Raw genomic sequence first — 18,508 nt, forward strand, 5'->3', positions numbered from 1 at the left:
TCTCTCACATTCAGAAACTTCACAGACAAATTGGTGCAAATTAAGGATTTGTAAAGATTATTGTGAACTGAAAAATGGCAGCTCAAGACTTTGATGGCCGTTTTCTGTTATTGCTGTTTTGCCATAGTACTGAGAGTCCTCACCAGGGGACTGAAGTTTCACTGATCTTGGTATTTCACAAATATATTACAAAAACCCCAGAGAGTTTTCAGTCTAAACAGTGCAAGAAACAGAACTTGGACTTAAAGTTTGATGTCATATTAGATGTCAAATGCAACAAAACAAGAAGACAGTGTTGGTTAATATTAGTAAATTAAGCTGTTAAGATAAAAATTTTAAAGAGAATAGGGCGGTGGTTTGGCTGGTGTCTATGAGAGTTTCCTCCCAATTGCAAAGGGTGAAACAGAGAATAAATATGCTTGTTGAGAAAAGCAATTCATGATGGAGATATGTCAAGCTCTCCAATCAAACTGTTTAAAAATCTCAGCTAGAGCTTAGATAGGATCACATAAGCAGTGGTTTACACCTCAAGTGTCTGGAGGCCCATTAAAATCTTTTATTTTAACAATATTATATTGCTCTCCACATTTACCACACTGCTTGCTGTCTTATATGGGTTTGTGCCCAACCTCTGCCATTTTCTGCTCTGCCACAAACCTACGGTATATTCCGCCATGCTGTGATGACTGTGTATATCTTGGAGGAGAGACATAGGTCAAGACTTCAGTTTGAACAGAAAGGCTCACAGGCCTTTCTGTTATCTTCAGGTTTGTTTTCAGAGAGACATAATTCAATAGGACAAAAGGATAAAAACAGATACAAGAATAGCCACGAATGATAGTTAAGGGAGGCCAGGGAGATCAAGGTTTGACGAAAGAGTGCCATCCCATGTTCAGAATGGCCGACAGACCATGGAGAATGAGATACAGGCAGTGGTCCTGGCTTAATTCAAAGTCTCTGTTTAAGGTCTCTTTCAAAATTGATTTAGAGGTAGTTATCAGGTCTTTGAATTTGTAGCTAAGATGAGAGAAAAGCAGAACAAGTAAGTATCTTCAAAGGAAGAAGAAAAAATAAGGCATTTTAACAACAGCATTTTCAGAGAAAATTTCTCACAAGATTCCCTGAAGTCTGGTTAAAATGCAAAAGGATTTTTTTAAAAAGCAGGACAAACCTTGCAATACCTGATACGTGGAGTATCAGCTGAAGAGACAGGTATCTAAATCTGGATATGTAAAAACTTCATCTTAAAGTAGAGGACTTAAGTTAGGTCATAACTTATATTTATGAATTCATTCAATGTATTTATGTGAGTGCACGTACTCACATATATATAATAGTGGTTTGCAGGTTTTCAATAGTAAGCATGCTCCAATATTCATGCAAACTAGACTCTTACTCTCAATATTAACTGCTGTATCATAATAATCCTGGAATTCCTAAAGATTGCCTTAAGCAATGGAACAATATTTTTGACTGCTTTTTGGGTAAGAATTGCTATCCATTGCAGTGGCAAAGAGGGAAGACATCTTGCATTCCTCAGGAGACTCCCAGTTCTTTACTTTATTGACTTTCAGTACAAATCTGTATTTTTTCAATGTGTGCAGTATCTATTCTTAATTGAAGTAGACATATGTAACTGCAAGGTGTATTTATTCAGTTGTCATCACTGCTGATAATTCTTACAGTGTGTATTCTTCTGTTTTTTAGGGTATCACGTTTGATGAGTTTAGATCATTTTTCCAATTCTTGAACAACCTAGAAGACTTCACAATTGCAATGCAAATGTATAATTTTGCAAGTCGTTCCATAGGTCAAGGTAAGTATTTATATTATTATAAAAATCTGTTGATAAAGATAGAGAACGGTTGACAAAAATACAAAATATTTTGTAATTCTGGTTTGGAGTTTTAATGCCTCAGGTAAAATGCTAAAAAGCCTAGGGCTCCAGCTTTGAGAGGAGAAGGCTTGGTCATACTGTCAGAGATACAATAAAGCTTTACAAAGTCATGTAAGACATGAATAAGCTGAATGCAGAATAGTTGATCACCAGATCCTACCATACAAGAGTCAAGAGGCACTAGATGACACCAATAAGAGATCAGTTTAAAGCAAACAAAAGCATTTATTTACACAGTGGGCATATAGAATCTGGCCTGCTACAAAGGCTGCAAGAAGGAAACGGTGTCTGAAGGTCCAAAGAGGGATTAGACAGATTGTTTTTAACAAATCAGTAAGTGGGTACTGAAAGAACTAGGTAGGTGTGTACTGCCTAAAATCCTTAATACAACAGTTTACTTGCTTGGGGGCTGCAAGGTGAACAATATGTGAAGTGGTCAGACTTCTGTGCTCTCCTCAAGGAGCACCATCATGGGTCTGACACAGTAACACCAGCCTAGTGCTTCCTTATGTAGCCTTGCCGAAGCGGTATGCTGGCTTCTCTGCGCTCTGTTTCTTAGGTTCTGTTATGTGTCAATTGAGTCCATCAGTATATATATAAAAAATTTAATTATAATATGATTTTCTAATTTTGTTATTGTAGTGTAGTATATGGACTGTTGTGTTGTGTAAAAGAGTTGACAGCAATTAAGCAGTATCATTTTATATCAGTTGAGAACTACTTGGTTTAGAACTGTGAAACAGTCCTAATTTTCACATTTTCTTATTTAGTGTTTAAATGTGAAAACTGAAGTTAAAAGTCAACTTGTATTTCATAATATGTTGTCTACAAAGTAGGATGAAATTTATATATTTTATTTTTTCTTCTGATGTCTTTTTATGCAGATGAATTCAAACGTGCTGTGTATGTAGCCACAGGTGTGAAGCTTTCACCTCATCTGGTGAACACAGTGTTCAAGATTTTTGATGTTGACAGAGATGACCAGTTGAGTTATAAAGAATTTATCGGCATTATGAAAGACAGACTCAATCGAGGGTTTAGGGTAAGGATTCTAATTTTTATAGTTATCTTAGTTGACTTTATTACTTACCACTACTTACTTCAGCACCTATAGCATGAGTAGGTTGCAAACCATCAGTGCATATGTTTAAAGAAATATGTTTTACAGAAATCTTGAAGCAGTCTGTAAGATAAATTGCTTCTCAAATTCTTGATTTTTTAATTAGAAATTAATACATAGAGGACATAATGTACCTTTGTAATACACAAACCAAAATGGAGATGAGAAATCCTCTGTATACTGTCATTTCTTCTGTATTGTGTGACTGATAGATTTGGCGTTAAGAATTTTAACAAGGGTAGCAATTATGTCCGGGTTGTTTGCAGGGAAAAGAGAGTTTGTCTCTCTCAAACTCGGACAGTTTAGTTAAGGGTCAGCCACTGGCTCTTCTAAAACTTATTTAAAATACCAAGTATTGATAAGGACTGTTGAAAAGAGTTGCAGCAGAAGATAGCTTTAATTTTCAAATAAAGAATTAGTGAAGTGGTGCTGAACAATGCTATGTTCTAGTTCAAAGCTGCTTTTGATAATTTAACCCTGTATCTAATATATTAAATTACAGTAAGGTAAAGGGCAGGAAATTACTTGCAGAAAATTTTCATAGGGAACAAGCTTGTAAATCACCCTTTGCCTTTTAGGTGAATGTATAGGCCTTGCTGCCCTCTTCAGGTTCTGTGTAGTACAGGGGAATTCTGTAATAGCAGAAAAAGACACATTTTTTTGTTCATACATCAGGTGTTAACATATTTAACTAAATGTAAAATAGTGTTCTTACTGACAACCTAATCACTTAGACATAAATCTTAAAGTGTATTATGGTTCCTAAATTCACATTTCAGTATGTTATTTCTGTAATGTAATTTTAGTCATTTTTAGTTAGCTTCCTATATATGATTTTAGAACTTTCTACTAAGTGGTGTTGAGTCTAATAGTTTACTTGTTATTTTTGTAGTATTATGATCCAACATAAAATGTGGATAACAACCACTGCATTTGTAACAACTTATTTCCTTGTTGGTCCTCAGTTCCTTTTATTATGGTGTGGGAATTTTTGATTGTTTCATAACTGTTTCAAGATGTTCAGCTATATGTTTTAATTGTTTACTAATTGTAAGTGTGCAGTGTATGTTAATTTAACCAGAAAACAGTCTGCTTACTAAGTAATTCCTGTAAATGTATTACATGTTTCTATTTCACAAAATGCATGACAGAAATCTCATATAATCCTTAAGAATCTATATTATCCACCACTATTCAGTCTTAGGCATGTATGTTTCTTTCGCCTAGGCCCCTATAAAATATGCCAGTGGACTGTAACAGAACCATAGAGAGTAGCCGTGGATGTTTAGAAGAATAGCACCATCCTTAACAAACGATACATCTAGTTTTAATTAGATCTGTCTCCTGGATTGCATAGGAGATGGTCATGATTTGATCCTATAAGTCAGTTACATTCAGACATGCCTACATGCAGACTTCTTAGATTATTCAGAAAAATGCATTCCCTTCACTAATCAATAGTATTCCAAGACAATTACATTACCACAAGAAAACACGTAAGAACTTTTTGCCCAGAAGAAATTGGCAGAAAGTGTCATTCGTTGCTTTCTAATGTTTGTACTTTAAAAGTTACACAGTATTTGGTGTGGCTGAAATAAGTAAAAATTTACCTTCTTCCTGCTACAATGTGGAAGGCTCAAATGTTGTCTTGTGCTAAATCAAAACTAACAAATCACTAATCTTTTCTTTGTTAATTACTGTTTTGAATCCATATTAATATTTGGTCAGTTCCATTATACAGATAAAAAAGAACGTTATATGCAGTATTTTGTAGCAATTTGGAAATTTTTGCCGTGAGAAATTTCAACCTATTTATAAAGTGTAAATGCCTGATTTTAATGCTAAGTATCCTACAATTAATGTCTGCCCAAATCAAATGTAGTCTCTTGATTATCACTCTAAAAACATCTAAAAATAACAGTTTAGAATAGGCCTATGATTTGAAGTGTGATTTTAAAATTAACATTGTATACTTAGTAATTCTGCTTTTTTAAAAGTTGTTTTACTAAAATGTTTGCCCAGAAGAATCTTTAGGGCATCACAGAGCTTGGTACTAGGACCGTATATTTTAGAAAAGGGAATTTTGTAGTTATATAATCTGACTAAAGCAAGCATATTTAAGAGCAAAGAATTACACAATTGCAGTGAAACTGGAGTTCTGAAAGGTCGGTCAGTACCTACCAGCTCTGTCCTATTTAAAAGCTTAGCTATAAAATCAGAAACTTGAGGTAGGGCAGGTACTACCCCTTAGAGGAATGTAATAAAAATACTCATTTTTAACTTTTATTTTAGATATGGTTTTGGAAAAGTAAATTTCCTAAAGAGTTTGTCAAATGGAATGTGTCTCCTTCTGGAACATGGTATTATAATCTGAAACCTTTTTTGGTTTTAATAATTTGAAACCAACTAGTATATTAAGCTGCCATCAAGTGGTCAGTCAGAGTATTACCATGAACTTACTAAAATGTGCAGACATGAAAAGCTTTATTATTGCTTGCTGTTTGGTTTAAAATAGTTATTTCCTTTTTTTTTAAAAAAAATAATATATATATATAAGAACATTCTCTTTCCTATATAAATTCCATTTTTAAACTGAAATATTTGGAACTTAATGACTAAATGATAAACATTTTACCTAGTACACACTATACTGTATCTTCTAGCTATTCGTCACTTAAAGCCATTTTTTTGTAATTTCATGGTACTGTTGTCTTATGCGTACTTCTGGCTGCCTTCACATGTCGTCTGCATCTGCGCACTTCTCCATCTTCTGCTCCACAGGGCTACAAACCTATACAGAGGTATACTACTTTCAAATCCTGCGTGAGGAAGGAGCTCTATAGCAGATAAATGACGGTATGTGTTAGCTGCCCAGTCTGAGTGTGCTGGCATGCTTACAGGAATGGCTGAATGTTAAATTGTCGCTGCTTTGCTTCCCGTTCCAAAGATTCAGCAATAGGTTACCTGACTGTGAGCAACATAGTAGCTCGAAGTGTCATGTTGTGACTTTGACAAGCAGTAGAATTTTATTCTGGAGTTGGCAATGGCTGACTCACACTGTCACTGTTTTGTACGCCAGCTGCAATTTTGTGCTGTGTTTGAAACAAGGAAAAGTTCTCTTTCATGGTTTCTGTTGCTGTTTTCTGTCTGTCCTGTGACCACTTTTCAGATAATTTCTCAGGTACCTATAGCTAGTAAATACTTGCCAATGAAGACTCTAGAGGCAGATTTTTCTTCCTGAGATGCTGTTTGTAACTTGATTCTACTTTGATTTATACAGTTACAGTTTTGAAAAAAATAATACATTTTTTGCTTGATTAATGCTATACCAGCAATTTTCAAAAATTGGCACTGTTGCCGATGCTACCATGGCTGTTGCTGTGTATCCACTACATGAATATTCATTCTTACAATTAGATCGCACTGTGGGTTTCAGTGTAAAAACTGGGGTGTGCGTATTCTGTAGCCGTATTGTGGAACTGTTTGTCACACGGTGGACACAGCAGAAATGCGTTCGTAGATGTTTCTGTTCTTACGTAGGGCAAGAGCTTGCGATTTGAGGTTTTGGTGCCAGCACTTTTTTCCTGTTTATATTTATATAGCGGTTGCCACAAAGGCTGTTAATGGCTAATGTAGGTCCCAGGTGTATTACTTTGCAGAGGGGAGGAACAAAGAAATATACACCATGACAAACAAGTCCCCATGGCCAGTGGTCTGGTATGAGGACTCCATGGGGCAGCCAGCACATCTCATGCTCCTGAGCCAGGAGGGTTGACTGTCATTCCCCCACTGTTTTTAATTCTGAGGCACAATATGAAGCTGAGATTTTTTTTGTTGAATAACTCAATGCCTCCCTACATTATCATATTGCCCTCTGACCTTCTGAATCCTCTTTCCTATCATATGCTTCTTTGAGCACTTGTATGCCACTGAGCATGCTGGGCCTCTGGTTTTAATCTTTCTTCCCTAATTCTGAAAGAGCCTGGCAGGAAAGCAAAGTGAAGAAACTTGGATCCTGTTTATCTGGAGTGATGGCTGCCTTCCAGCAACAGTGTGAAATCTAAGGCTGTAAGGAAGAGAGGTGGGGTGCCTTCCCCAGGGGTGGCAGCCCACCAGCTCTTCATCCTGACTGATGTTTTTCTTTTGTAGACCCCTGTGCAAGACCAGTAAGGGAGAGGGAATATATCTAAACAATTGACCTGTTCCTGTGGCACAACATGTCAAGTATCACAAACTGTGTTCTTTGGAACTTTTCAGACCATGTTTTTTCAGTGAAGTGTCACATCTGTTGAACAGGCTGGTTCTTTGAAATTTAGCAGTAAAGATGGCTTAGGGCATGTCCAGGCTTATGCAGCCAATTTGTCCTCCCTGAAAGAAGACAAGAGTTCTGTTTGATCTGCATATGATTTTCTCATACATATAACATTTAGCAGCCATAGGATTATTTATTTATTATTTTGATTAACTCTTAACTTTTTTTTAATTATACTTTATAAGTATAATCCAAATCCTGAAGTATTATACTAATGTGTGAGGAACAGAACAGGTAATTTGATCTTAACAAAGCACCTGGTTTCTCCACTTGATTAGTGGAAAGTGTTAATGGTTAATGAAATAGTTAAACAACATTTTAGTAATCTAACTCACCAGTCACATAAGAGGAAAATCACGGCTTTAGATCAATTTTATGTAACTTCACCTCTTTGAAACTTCTGCGTCTTAAAGCTTCCTTTCTTTTTTTTCCTGTGTCTTTTTAAAAATCATTTTTAGCAGTACTTTGTCTTTTTGTCCCCACCAATTCTGCCACAACCTACTTTGTGGTTGCGTATCAAATACTGTTTAAACCGTAAACTTTTCAAGATACGGAACAGCTCTTCCAGAAAACTGGCAAAATGCTACACAGTCATGATGCTTCCCTAATAATTTCAGTGCAGGGTAAGTGATCAAGTGAAGCAAAATGCAGTGACACAAAAGAATCCAATATCTAATTATCAAGCCTAATAAAATTAGCTTGGTGGCAGAAAGAGAGACTGTGGTAAAACCATCAAGTTGACACACATCGACACCTTGGCAGAGATCTGAATTCAGGCAGTAAATTAATTAATTCATATATTGAGATGGTGTAAACTGGGAAAAAAAATAAGATTTTGTTCACTCTGAATAAAGTCTTTCTAATGAAAAAAAAATTGAAATTTAAATTAAATTCAAGTATGTGTACACCATGTGCTGGGAGGCAGAGAAACCAGGTTAGTCCTCAGTGCGTAGACTTGGCTACAGGCAGCCTCACTGACATAGCGTAGAGGTTGCTGGTTATTTACGCTGCTCTTCGTTCCACGTGAAGCTCCTGAATACTTCAGAAATGCTTCTTGTACCTAAACTTGCTTGTGTAGGTCTGTGTCAACTGTTTCCGGTGCACTGAAGAATAAATACAGTGTAAGCCTCATATAGATATATATATAAAATTCCCCTTTTCCCTGCAAACACATTAGTCAGCTGCTGCTCTTCACCTGAGCAACTGCCTCTTGTTTCTTTGGCATGAATTACAGTGACGTATCCCTTTGTTAGCTATTCAGAGTTCCTTTTTGTGCAAAAAAATTATTTACATTATTTCTTCAGATTTGTTGTAAACTTCTATTAAAGTTTGTTGCAAGTGTCGGTTAATGGAAATGGAAACTTTAGCCAAAATACATGTGAAGTGATTTGGAGTTAGTTACTGTGGAGGAGAACAGAAATAGTTATGTCTTTGCCATACAGAGAGGAGTAAAAGTGGATTTACATAATTCTAAAAAGAACTATTTTCCACTTAGTTTATAAATTGAAAAGATAATAAAAATTGAATAATTGGATAACTGAAATTGAACAACTTCAGTTGGGTAGTGAAATTTCAGTCTGATGTACAAAGAAACACAGAAATGTACGTGAAATGCAAAAATCTGCTGCAACTACATCCCAAAGTTAGGTGCAGTACAATTACTATTGGTTTTATTTGTTCCAAATATGAATGTACAGATCATTGTGCTTTGATACGCTTTCTGTGGTGAACTTAGAACTCTGATGAAAGAGATTAAGATACTTGGCATACGTACCGCAGGTTATACCGTACTTTGAATCTGCGGCCTGAAAAGGGATAAACAGCACGTCGTGCTGTATGTTACCTATCTCTAAATTGCACTAAAGAAATTTACTATAGCCTTATAATAAATAACGAAAATCTGTCCTTGGGGAACAACTGTACAAGCTGTGTGTGGTCCAAACAGCTGGCAGTGTTCTTGGAGAGCTTGGCTTTCAGCAGGGCTCTCCGGAGCTGCAGGGCACACAGCCCGACCCGGCAGCAGCAGGTACTGCTTTGCGCACACTGCAGGGAGAAGAGAAAAGAGCACACGTTCGAGAGCCGCCTCGCAGAGCTAACGCTGCTTCGAAAGCCTTGTGGAAGGGTTATCTAGGAAATGTCTAACAAAGCCCTTTCAGAATTAATTTCTGAAAAGGGATCCTAGAGACCAATTCAGGAGGGGTTCGAGTCCATCTGAAAGTACTGGTTGCTAAACTATTTGTGTGCACAGGAGTTAGACAATTAAGCTATGATTCTGATTTTGTTGACTTCTAAAGTGTTGAATGTAATTATTATGTCACAAATGTACATCTAGAGATTTAAGTTGGATGTCCCAGTAATTTCTTGAAAATCATACGATTTTTGCATTAAAAGAACTGTTTTCTAGGTGTTCTGAGGTTTGTGGGTTTTCTAAATTTCTGATTAAAGGTTTTTAGGAAGTAATAGTTAATAGTTAAAACCAGTATCTTGGGACTGATTGAGGAAGGAAATTTCATTTTGAGAAAGACGTGAAAGACTCAGGCATAGATTCTGAACCTCATTTCCAACCATGTTCCAGCAATACGTTGCTGTCTTCTGTAAATATTTCATTCATTCATCCATGTGGGAGAGTAAATTTGTCATGTAGTATAATTTTGAAAGCTTTTAATTTCCATACTGTGAGCTTTAGTTCACAGCAGTTGAATCCATCTATCATAAGAGATAGCTTTGAAAAAAAAAAGCAGAGGCTGTTGCTGACTATTTGAAAAGACTGTTGCGTACCTCTCTAAAGCAGATAAAGTGTGGAGCGTGTGACAGGTATGCCTTAGTGACTCACAAAAATAATTGGAAATTACAGAACCCAGACTTTTGATCCTAAACCTGTCTAGAACCTTAAAAACATGCCTGGATACAGTGAGAGGAAAATGTTCCAGTGAAATGTGAAAGCATTGCGGAGTTGTGGACACAATGTTCTTTCTATGGATTTGGTACACTGAGAATAGATACAACAATGCATACATTGGAAATAAGTGGATGAACAGTTAATATACTTCAGTTTTTCTTTTAATGATTTTCATGAACATTTCTCTCAACATGTTTCATAAAAAAGAAATGCATATCTTAAAGCACTGGTTAATCAACTGAATGTGCTTTAGCTAAATAATGCAATGCATTTTGCAAGTAATGCGTTTTTTTCGTAAGATTGACTATAAATCTCAAATTATGCATTCATGTAAGTATTGTTTCTAGTACTTCATTTAAAGTGTGGATTATATACTGGTGTGGATTAGATTGTTTTCTGAGTATTTACAACCTCTCTATAAGATTCTGTGCTTTTTAATTATACAAGATGAGTGATAAGAATAAATGGATGTAGGCTTCACTAATGGTTGGGTTTAATGTACTGCAGTGTTGCAGTATTTTAACATCCTCACTCGATTCAACCGAAACAAGCTGTCAGGCAATTTCTCACCCTGTGTCCTGGTTTCAGCTGGGATAGAGTTCATTTTCTTCCTAGTAGCTGGTATAGTCTTGTGGATTGGATTTAAATTGAGATTAATGTTGGTAAGACACTGATGTTTTTAGTTGTCACTGAGCAGTGCTCACACAGTCTCAAGGGCTTCTCTGCCCGTCGCCCCAGCCCAGCAGCGAGCAGGCTGGGGGGGCACAAGGAGCTGGGAGGGGGCACAGTCGGGACAGCTGACCCCAGCTGTCAAAGGGATATTCCATACCATAAGGCGCCATGCTCAGTATATAAATTAGGGGGAAAGCTGGCCGTGGGCTGTTCCCCAGGAACTGGTTGAGCATCGGTCGGCATCACTTCTTTTGTATATTTTAATTCTTTTCTCGTTATTGCTATTATTGTTATTGTTATCGTTATCCCTTCTTTCTCTGTCCTATTAAACTCTTTTTATCTCAACTCCCAAATTTTACTTTTTTTTCCTTCCCTGATCCTCTCCCCCATCCCACTGGGGGCGGGGGGGAGGGGGAGCAGTCAGCTGCGTGGTCTTTAGCTGCCTGCCAGGTTAAACCACAACACCTTGACACTGTAACTGCTTGCCTCCAGGTACTGGGCTTCAGTTGTAATCCATCTTAGAAATTAAAATTACTTCTAAATGCTTCTGATTTACCTATAGAAATTATAATTCCAGTTCCTCCCTTAGCTTCTTGCCCCAGCTGCTCTAATACTTAGTCTCTCTCCATCTTTCTATACTTACTATCAAAATAGGCTTGTGAAGTTAGGAACAGTGGAAGAAATAATGAGATCCAGTGGTAACTACAGATAATGAATCTCCCAGTATGAATCTAGTGAATCTCCCAGGCCAGCCCGTGGTTAGTATTCCTCTCCGTTCAAGGGGCACTTCCTAACATCACTGAACTACAGTGCAGTTTAGAATTAAGGTAACCTGGTATAAAGAAGCTTTCATATCATCTGCCCTTATTGAGTTTGGCTTTTGCCAAAGCCTCAGTTTCATGAACATCAATATTTCTATGCTTTTTATTTCATGTTTTAGGTGAACTTTTTAGTACAGTGTCAACTCAAAGGGGCAAGAAACAAAACTAGAGAGAGCAGGACATACCTGAAAAAAAGATAAAATCCTTTCTTGCAGCTTTTAATATAAATAAGCTATTTGTTGAATGCTAATTGTGTGCTATGAGGTGAAATACATTTTGCGCACTTAACCTGTGTATGGATTTATAACCTTCATTTTACAAAAGTATTTCTGAGCTATAGAAGTACTTGATCTTTCATGATTTTAATACTAAAACATACACCTAGTGTGTATGAATCTGAGTAAAATTTAAAGTAGTTTTAAGGAATTTAGTGAATGATGTATTTTTTCCAATTGTGTATGTTTTTCACTTTTAACAGGAGACTCCGAAGTATGGTTGGAAGGAATATTATTCTTGTGTGATGACTGTAACCAGTGAACATCTCAGAGATCTATGGAAGCAATTCCGGAGACGAGATACACTGAGATGAAGGAAGAAGGATTATCTGCACTGGAGGGAACTGTTTATCCCTATGAATTCTTAATGAAGAACAAACTAAACCAGGTGAATTGTGTATCTTCCATCTGCAATAGAAAACACGGGACTTCTTTTCCACTTAGTGTAGTGAACATCAACTCTTACAGCTGCTTTTCAGTATGTATTTTATTTAAATGACAAACTAATTATCACCTGATTGGCAAAAGCGGGTTTTTTTAAGAATACATTTTGAATATTATTTTTTACTATTTCGAGATGTTTGTCATTTAAAGCAAAACAAAAATTAGGTTTACACTTATTAAGTAGGCAAACATTTTGGCAATTAAGAGAAACTGTCTGCATCATCAATAGAACTGTGAATTTGCTTTCAGAAGAGCACTAATAAAAGTTTGTGCTAAATTGGGAATGAGAATACACTAAGTAGCGTAACAATTATATACAAGTTCAATGGACAAATTAAACTCTTAGAAACATTGTTTTAAAAAGAATAAAGCTGTTAAGGTTATAATGTGAATGATAGGTATTTACCTAGGAAAGGTACTGTATGGACTATAAAGTTCAGATTCTCCCAAGTCTTACTATTATGTTTATTAATTTTTCTTTGAAGAGAATAGCACAGATTTTAAGATGTCTTACAAGCAGTATGTCAAAGGAAAGTCAAATTGTTTGAATTCATTTTAAGTAAAACACACTTTGTAATATTTATTATAAATTTTATCACCATGCATATAAATTCACTGATATGTTTCTGGTAGAATAAAACTTCATGTGTTTCTTGTGAACAGTGCACTTTTATATGAAGTGGCACTGAGTAGAAATTATAGTTGCCTAATTTTTTACTCTGGAATGTAGTATCTGAAAAATAGTTAAATAACGTGTTTGTGTCAAACAAAAAAGCAAAACAAAACACAAATGCATGCAGCAGTATAAAGCAACACTCACTAAGTAATATTATTTGAATATTACACATCAAGTATTGGACATAAGTTAGGCGTTGCAAAGGTTTCAGAGACTACAGGCAATCGGTAGCCCCTATGCCCTTTCATGCCATGCAGAGTCACTGCAACAGTGGTAAGGACACTGTTACATTAATTTTCCATATCCTCTAATTTTTTTCTTTGCTGTTCAGTAGCAGTGTTTTTCCTTACTCGGTTGCAAGATTGTTGTTAGGTGGTATGAATTAAACCCAAACAAACATGAACACATACTTCTTGTATCCTTCTTGGAAAGGTTCACTGGGCATTAAGTAAGTCTGTATCTATTTAGGAACAAGCTGTGCCTTGAAATATTTATAGCTGAATACACACACACACGCTAATGTCAATAAATCGCTATCTGAAAGGCAAATATTTGGTGGAGTCAGACAATTAAAATGGAACTAAAATAATAGCTTTAAATCTTTATTACTCTAAATACATGAAAGCAAACTTTTCAAAATTGTATTTAGTGCACATGATGCTCAAATACCATCTTCTTTCACATGTGAGTAGAAAAGATGTATAGTATCTAAGTACACCTAAGTTTAGAAATGCTTGATCTATAATGAGATTCATCTCTGCTAACAAATGAAAACAAAACGTGAAGGAAGCTCTTTTTTAAGAAATTCCACACTGGGAATTTTAGAAAAAATGTGTGGCTTTTATCTGAGAAAAAGCCAGTTCAGAAAGTTTTTGAAGGATGCTACTTCGTTTAATACTTCATGATAAATACTTAGGAAATTTCCACCTTGATGTCCTTAAACGACTTACAACAAGAAAAGTCAAATAAATTGGGATAAAGGTTCTTGAATTGACACAACAGAACATGGGTAAGCTGCAATCCCTGTGTGATCATTTAGGGAATCAATTGTATTTAATGTATCGTCTTGGTACGCAGAATTGTCTCACTGCTTCTTGTCAGCATATGCAAAACTCAGTTTGCTACTTCAGTGATGGAGGTCAAAAAAAGGGAAGAAAAGCTAGGGAACTACTGAAGGGGTTCCTGTCCTTCCTCTTCATTCGCTACTGCCCACTCATGGTGATCCTGTCCTGGGAGGAAGCAGTACCATCATCATTTTGCTCCTCCCCTGCCCTAGGCAATAGTGCACTTTGCTTTTATGGCTGGCTTGAGACAATTTTATCATTTTTCTATGTATTTCATAACTGTAGTCACTTAATATAAAATAGAATGTGAAAGTGTCAGATTAGTTTTTAAAAGTATTTTCTCATGTTTAATAATAAGTTATTTAATATAAATATGAATATATGCATATAATATTGTTATTTCAAAATAAATGCAGTTGAAACTAGTTTTCTTTGCAGTGTATGTCACTCATTCTTTTTTTTCATATAAAAATCTTTTTTTGCATAACATGAATGTACAAGTGCTTTGAATTAGAGCATCTCACCATCACAAAAAAATAGACTCGTTTGCTTCTTTTGGTCATTTCTATAGATAGCTTTGCTTTTCTGCCACAGAATTCTGCATAAAAGAGCTAGAAGTGCAAGGACAGACAGGTGAAAACAAGGCAGGGTAATGGGGCATGCCATCTGCTATAGAGGCACCCCTCGGATAGGCAGCAGTTACTGTGCTCAATAAAACCGTATTCAAAATCTGCCAGATTCTTGGTAACAAAAAAAAAGTGTGTGGGCTGCACCTAAATTTTGTGAAAAAGTTGCATAAATGAAGGATTTTTTAAAAATAGTCTCTTGTTCTCTTCTGTAAGTTAACAAAACTCTTAATAATGTAAGAAGATACTCAGAGGATGCTTAGGAACTGCCCACTGATGCCCAGACCAGCTGTAAATTGTGATAAAATGGTAACTATTAAACCTACAGCTTTGGGTAACTTCGTGATACTAACGAACTTTTGTGTGATCTCTGATGAATTACTAGTTCCTGGGAGAATATCCTGTACTGCAAGCGGCTCCCTGCTAATCTTCTTCTGATTTTTAAGATCACAGTGGCAATTTCCCTCCTTACACATTTTGGCAGTAAGTCAATATAAATTACTTCCACTGCAGATTCTTGTGTTGTATGACATGGAAATGTACCAGCCTGAAGAAAAAGGAATGCTATTTAACAGTGACTTGCAACATATTGATGGTTATGCTGCCTGGTTTCTATAGTTACTTGATCTCTTCCACCTAAATATCAGAATAAGGATGCATTGAAATAAAATGGGAAAAAAAATTATAGAGGAATTATATATTTAATCACTTTGATTAGACATTGCATAATATCCTTTATGTAACAATGTGTCTTGCTCTCTTGTCCCACTGAGGCCACTTTCAAGACAGTTTCTAGCTAAAGAACACCAGACTAATATTTGCAGAAGGAAAAGAATCAGACCACAAGCTCACTATTAAAAAATCAATCTGAACCTAAATTTGTAGCAATACCAAGTTTGGACTCCCCTTAAAACCAAGCCAAAATAATACGAATATTTTTAAATATATGTGAGGTCTGAACGTACAGTATTTTTCCCTGTATCTGAAAATCCATGAAAGCATTTGGCACCCTGAAACTGTCAGCAGATGGTGCCCTTGGATATATTACATTCTTTTTCCTACACACACAATTAAATACATAAGGGTGTGCTTTAATCTTGAATGGGTAATGTTAATTTTTACTACTAGTTTGACTTACAAATTCCTCCCACAGAGGAACATTATTATTAGCTAGGAGTGTTCCATAAAAATGTTAGTACCTGCTTGAAAATATTAGTATAAAATACCTAATTTTGATATATATGCACGTTCATAGAAACAGCAACATATTAAATGTATTTTAATTTTAGTAATATGTTTCTGTTTATTCAGTATAATCAAATAAACCATTACTCCTTAGGGTTTTTTTTAGAAGTACACAGAGCTGAGTTACCTATTTATATGTCCTCTATAATTTAAACATAAATGAAATTAAATTAAATCAATATCATTGAAAAGGAACTTTTCCAGTTCCTGATTCATAGCTATCCACTGCAAGTAACTTCATTTACACTTTTCTTCTGACAATACATTTATAATCCTTCTCCTTTTTAAGCAGCCATACCTGTATGCCATGTTTTTTTTCAATAAGTAGTTTTACTGTTAAGTGCATTTAGGTTATTTGCCTAAGGTTGTATGTTCTGGTTTAAAACAATGAACTTTAACTCGCTCTAACCCTGATGCAGAAGCTGCAGTCTAGATTCAAATGAGCGTAGTGCTATAAAAATAAGCTTTAATTATATTCAAATCTCTGCAATAAAATATGAAGTCTGAAGTTAATCACCTAGGCTGTCCAAAAAAAATGCATGCAGAGAATTGCATGAGATCCAGAAATGCCACAAACTGTTTTAAATTGGCAAACTAGCAAGTTAACCAGGACATCGTAAGCCGTTGCTCCTGGGAGCTGTGCATTCTCACGTGCTTTCTTTCATGGCCAGTAGCATGTCTGTGAAGGGGGGTGAGACGGCTCAGTTAGACAGGAACACAGCCAAAAACCTCACACATGTAGTACAGATGTGATTCAATGAAAACAGCTCCCCATTACAAAAGTGCTGTGGACAGCGCATGAGAAGGGGTGGAAATACATCGTCTTTCTCTGGTACTGTGAATCTTGCATCCTTTTCTGTATCCTTTCATAATGAGAGTGGACAAATTTCCAGGACTGGCTTACAGATTGGCAATTAAAACACTTCCATGGAAAGTGGAAAGAAATGAACTGTGGCTGCTGCTGCACTTTGTGCACAAAGACACACTCTGAGGATCCCCAGCAATAGAAAGCATGAACATGGGCAGGTAGATCATCCCTGGACAATGGCCAAACCTAGATGTATGACCAAGGCACTGAGCGGCTCAGCTCTGTTAAGGCATTTCAAGGCATTAGCTGTAAAAGAGGGTTTACATGATCTAAAAAACCACCCAGGTTGTTGGACTGAGGGTTTTACATTTAGATGCCTGCTTTTGGAGTCAACCATTAAGCCACATAACTTCGGCACCAAAGGGCAGAAAGCCCAGGATTGGTGCACAGAGCATGGGACATCACCAGGCGAGATAAGGTTTCTTACATACAGCTCTTTAGGGGCTTTCTGCTCCAGGGATCATGATTTTTTGCCTAAGCAGAGGCATGCCTTGGGGCACTGTACAGATCTCCATTGCACCAGAACTAGTACTGGTTTGATTTCCCATGTTTCCCACCTTAAGTGACAAAAGGGGAAGCAGCAGTGGAATTAAAACTCTTAAGATTAATATATCTGGGGAAAAAACAACACAATGAAAAAGTTACTGCTGAAAGTGACAGAAGAGTGGGTGGATAATGAGCCCAAATAGGACTTTAAACAGCTTCCCTGAAGGCAGACTGATAAATACAGTACTGTATCAATCCAGGGGTAGCAACCAGGAAGTTCCAGGCAGGACATTGTTACTTGAAGAGGAGCTAAATGAGCCTCTCCTGTGGAGAACCAGGCAAATTTCCATACTGTGGAAAAGTAAAAACAAAAAAAAACCAAACCAAAAACAAGCATACAACAACAGTTAGGTTTGGGTATCCAAACAGTTGCAAATAATTAAGTATCTAGTTAGGGTGAAGGGAGAGCAAAAGGATGAGTATGGCTGGGCCAGCCCTTCAATTAAAATACATCTGCCAGCTAGACTGGGACTGGAGATGGTACTAAGCTGCTCGTTTTCATGTAGCTGGGAGCCACAAACTATACACAGATGGTACTTGACTCCAGCTGGGATGCAACATCTATTTTCTAAGTGGTATCACGCCAGAGTTGTTGCAGAGAGTTTTCTTTTTCTGTGTGTGGTAAGTGTGGTCCAACATCCAAACATTCTGGAGAGAAGCAAGCGGTGTGGTCACTGTGAAGGTCAGGGAGCATCCCTCTAGAGCCACTGTTTCACCTAATTAGCGCCGTATGCCTGTTTGTCTGTGTCTACATGTATGCTTGTTTCTAGCTGCTGGTCTGTGTATTGCCCTTGTGTGAGAGAGCAACTATTTATACTCCTGGTGTACTGTCCCTCCTCCTCTTGCTGCTCCACTGAATTTGCGGGATGTGGTGGGGGAGAAAGTATTCCACCATATCAGATTGCCTGCGCAGAGGAGGAGATGTTCAGAATCTGTAAGTTCCAAGTGCCTAGTCTGAAAAATACTTCTTAAATTAAGACCATTTTTCATTTGTGTTTATTTATCATTCACTGTATTCTGCATATACGTACTTTGGGATTTTT

At 36.6% G+C, this 18,508-nt stretch overlaps 1 protein-coding gene across 8 annotated transcripts in view; it reads left to right on the plus strand.

The window, feature by feature from the left end:
* MICU3 (mitochondrial calcium uptake family member 3) overlaps window positions 1–14,911 on the plus strand; it is a 57,754-nt gene extending 42,843 nt beyond the window's left edge. For 4 of the 8 annotated variants that reach the window (XM_055795315.1, XM_055795312.1, XM_055795316.1 and 1 more), the window contains 4 exons: window positions 1,708–1,816; window positions 2,782–2,939; window positions 5,799–5,873; window positions 12,200–14,911. In XM_055795315.1, coding sequence (XP_055651290.1) covers window positions 1,708–1,816; window positions 2,782–2,939; window positions 5,799–5,867 — 336 coding nt within the window. In that variant the 3' untranslated portion in view covers window positions 5,868–5,873; window positions 12,200–14,911. The remainder of the gene's footprint in view (window positions 1–1,707; window positions 1,817–2,781; window positions 2,940–5,798; window positions 5,874–12,199) is intronic. The other 4 variants (XM_055795313.1, XM_055795310.1, XM_055795309.1 and 1 more) reach the window with 1 other exon arrangement.
* Window positions 14,912–18,508: the final 3,597 nt, after the last annotated feature.

Source organism: Falco peregrinus, chromosome 2, assembly GCF_023634155.1.
Source record: "Falco peregrinus isolate bFalPer1 chromosome 2, bFalPer1.pri, whole genome shotgun sequence".
In the NCBI taxonomy this organism is placed as follows: Eukaryota; Metazoa; Chordata; class Aves; order Falconiformes; family Falconidae; genus Falco; species Falco peregrinus.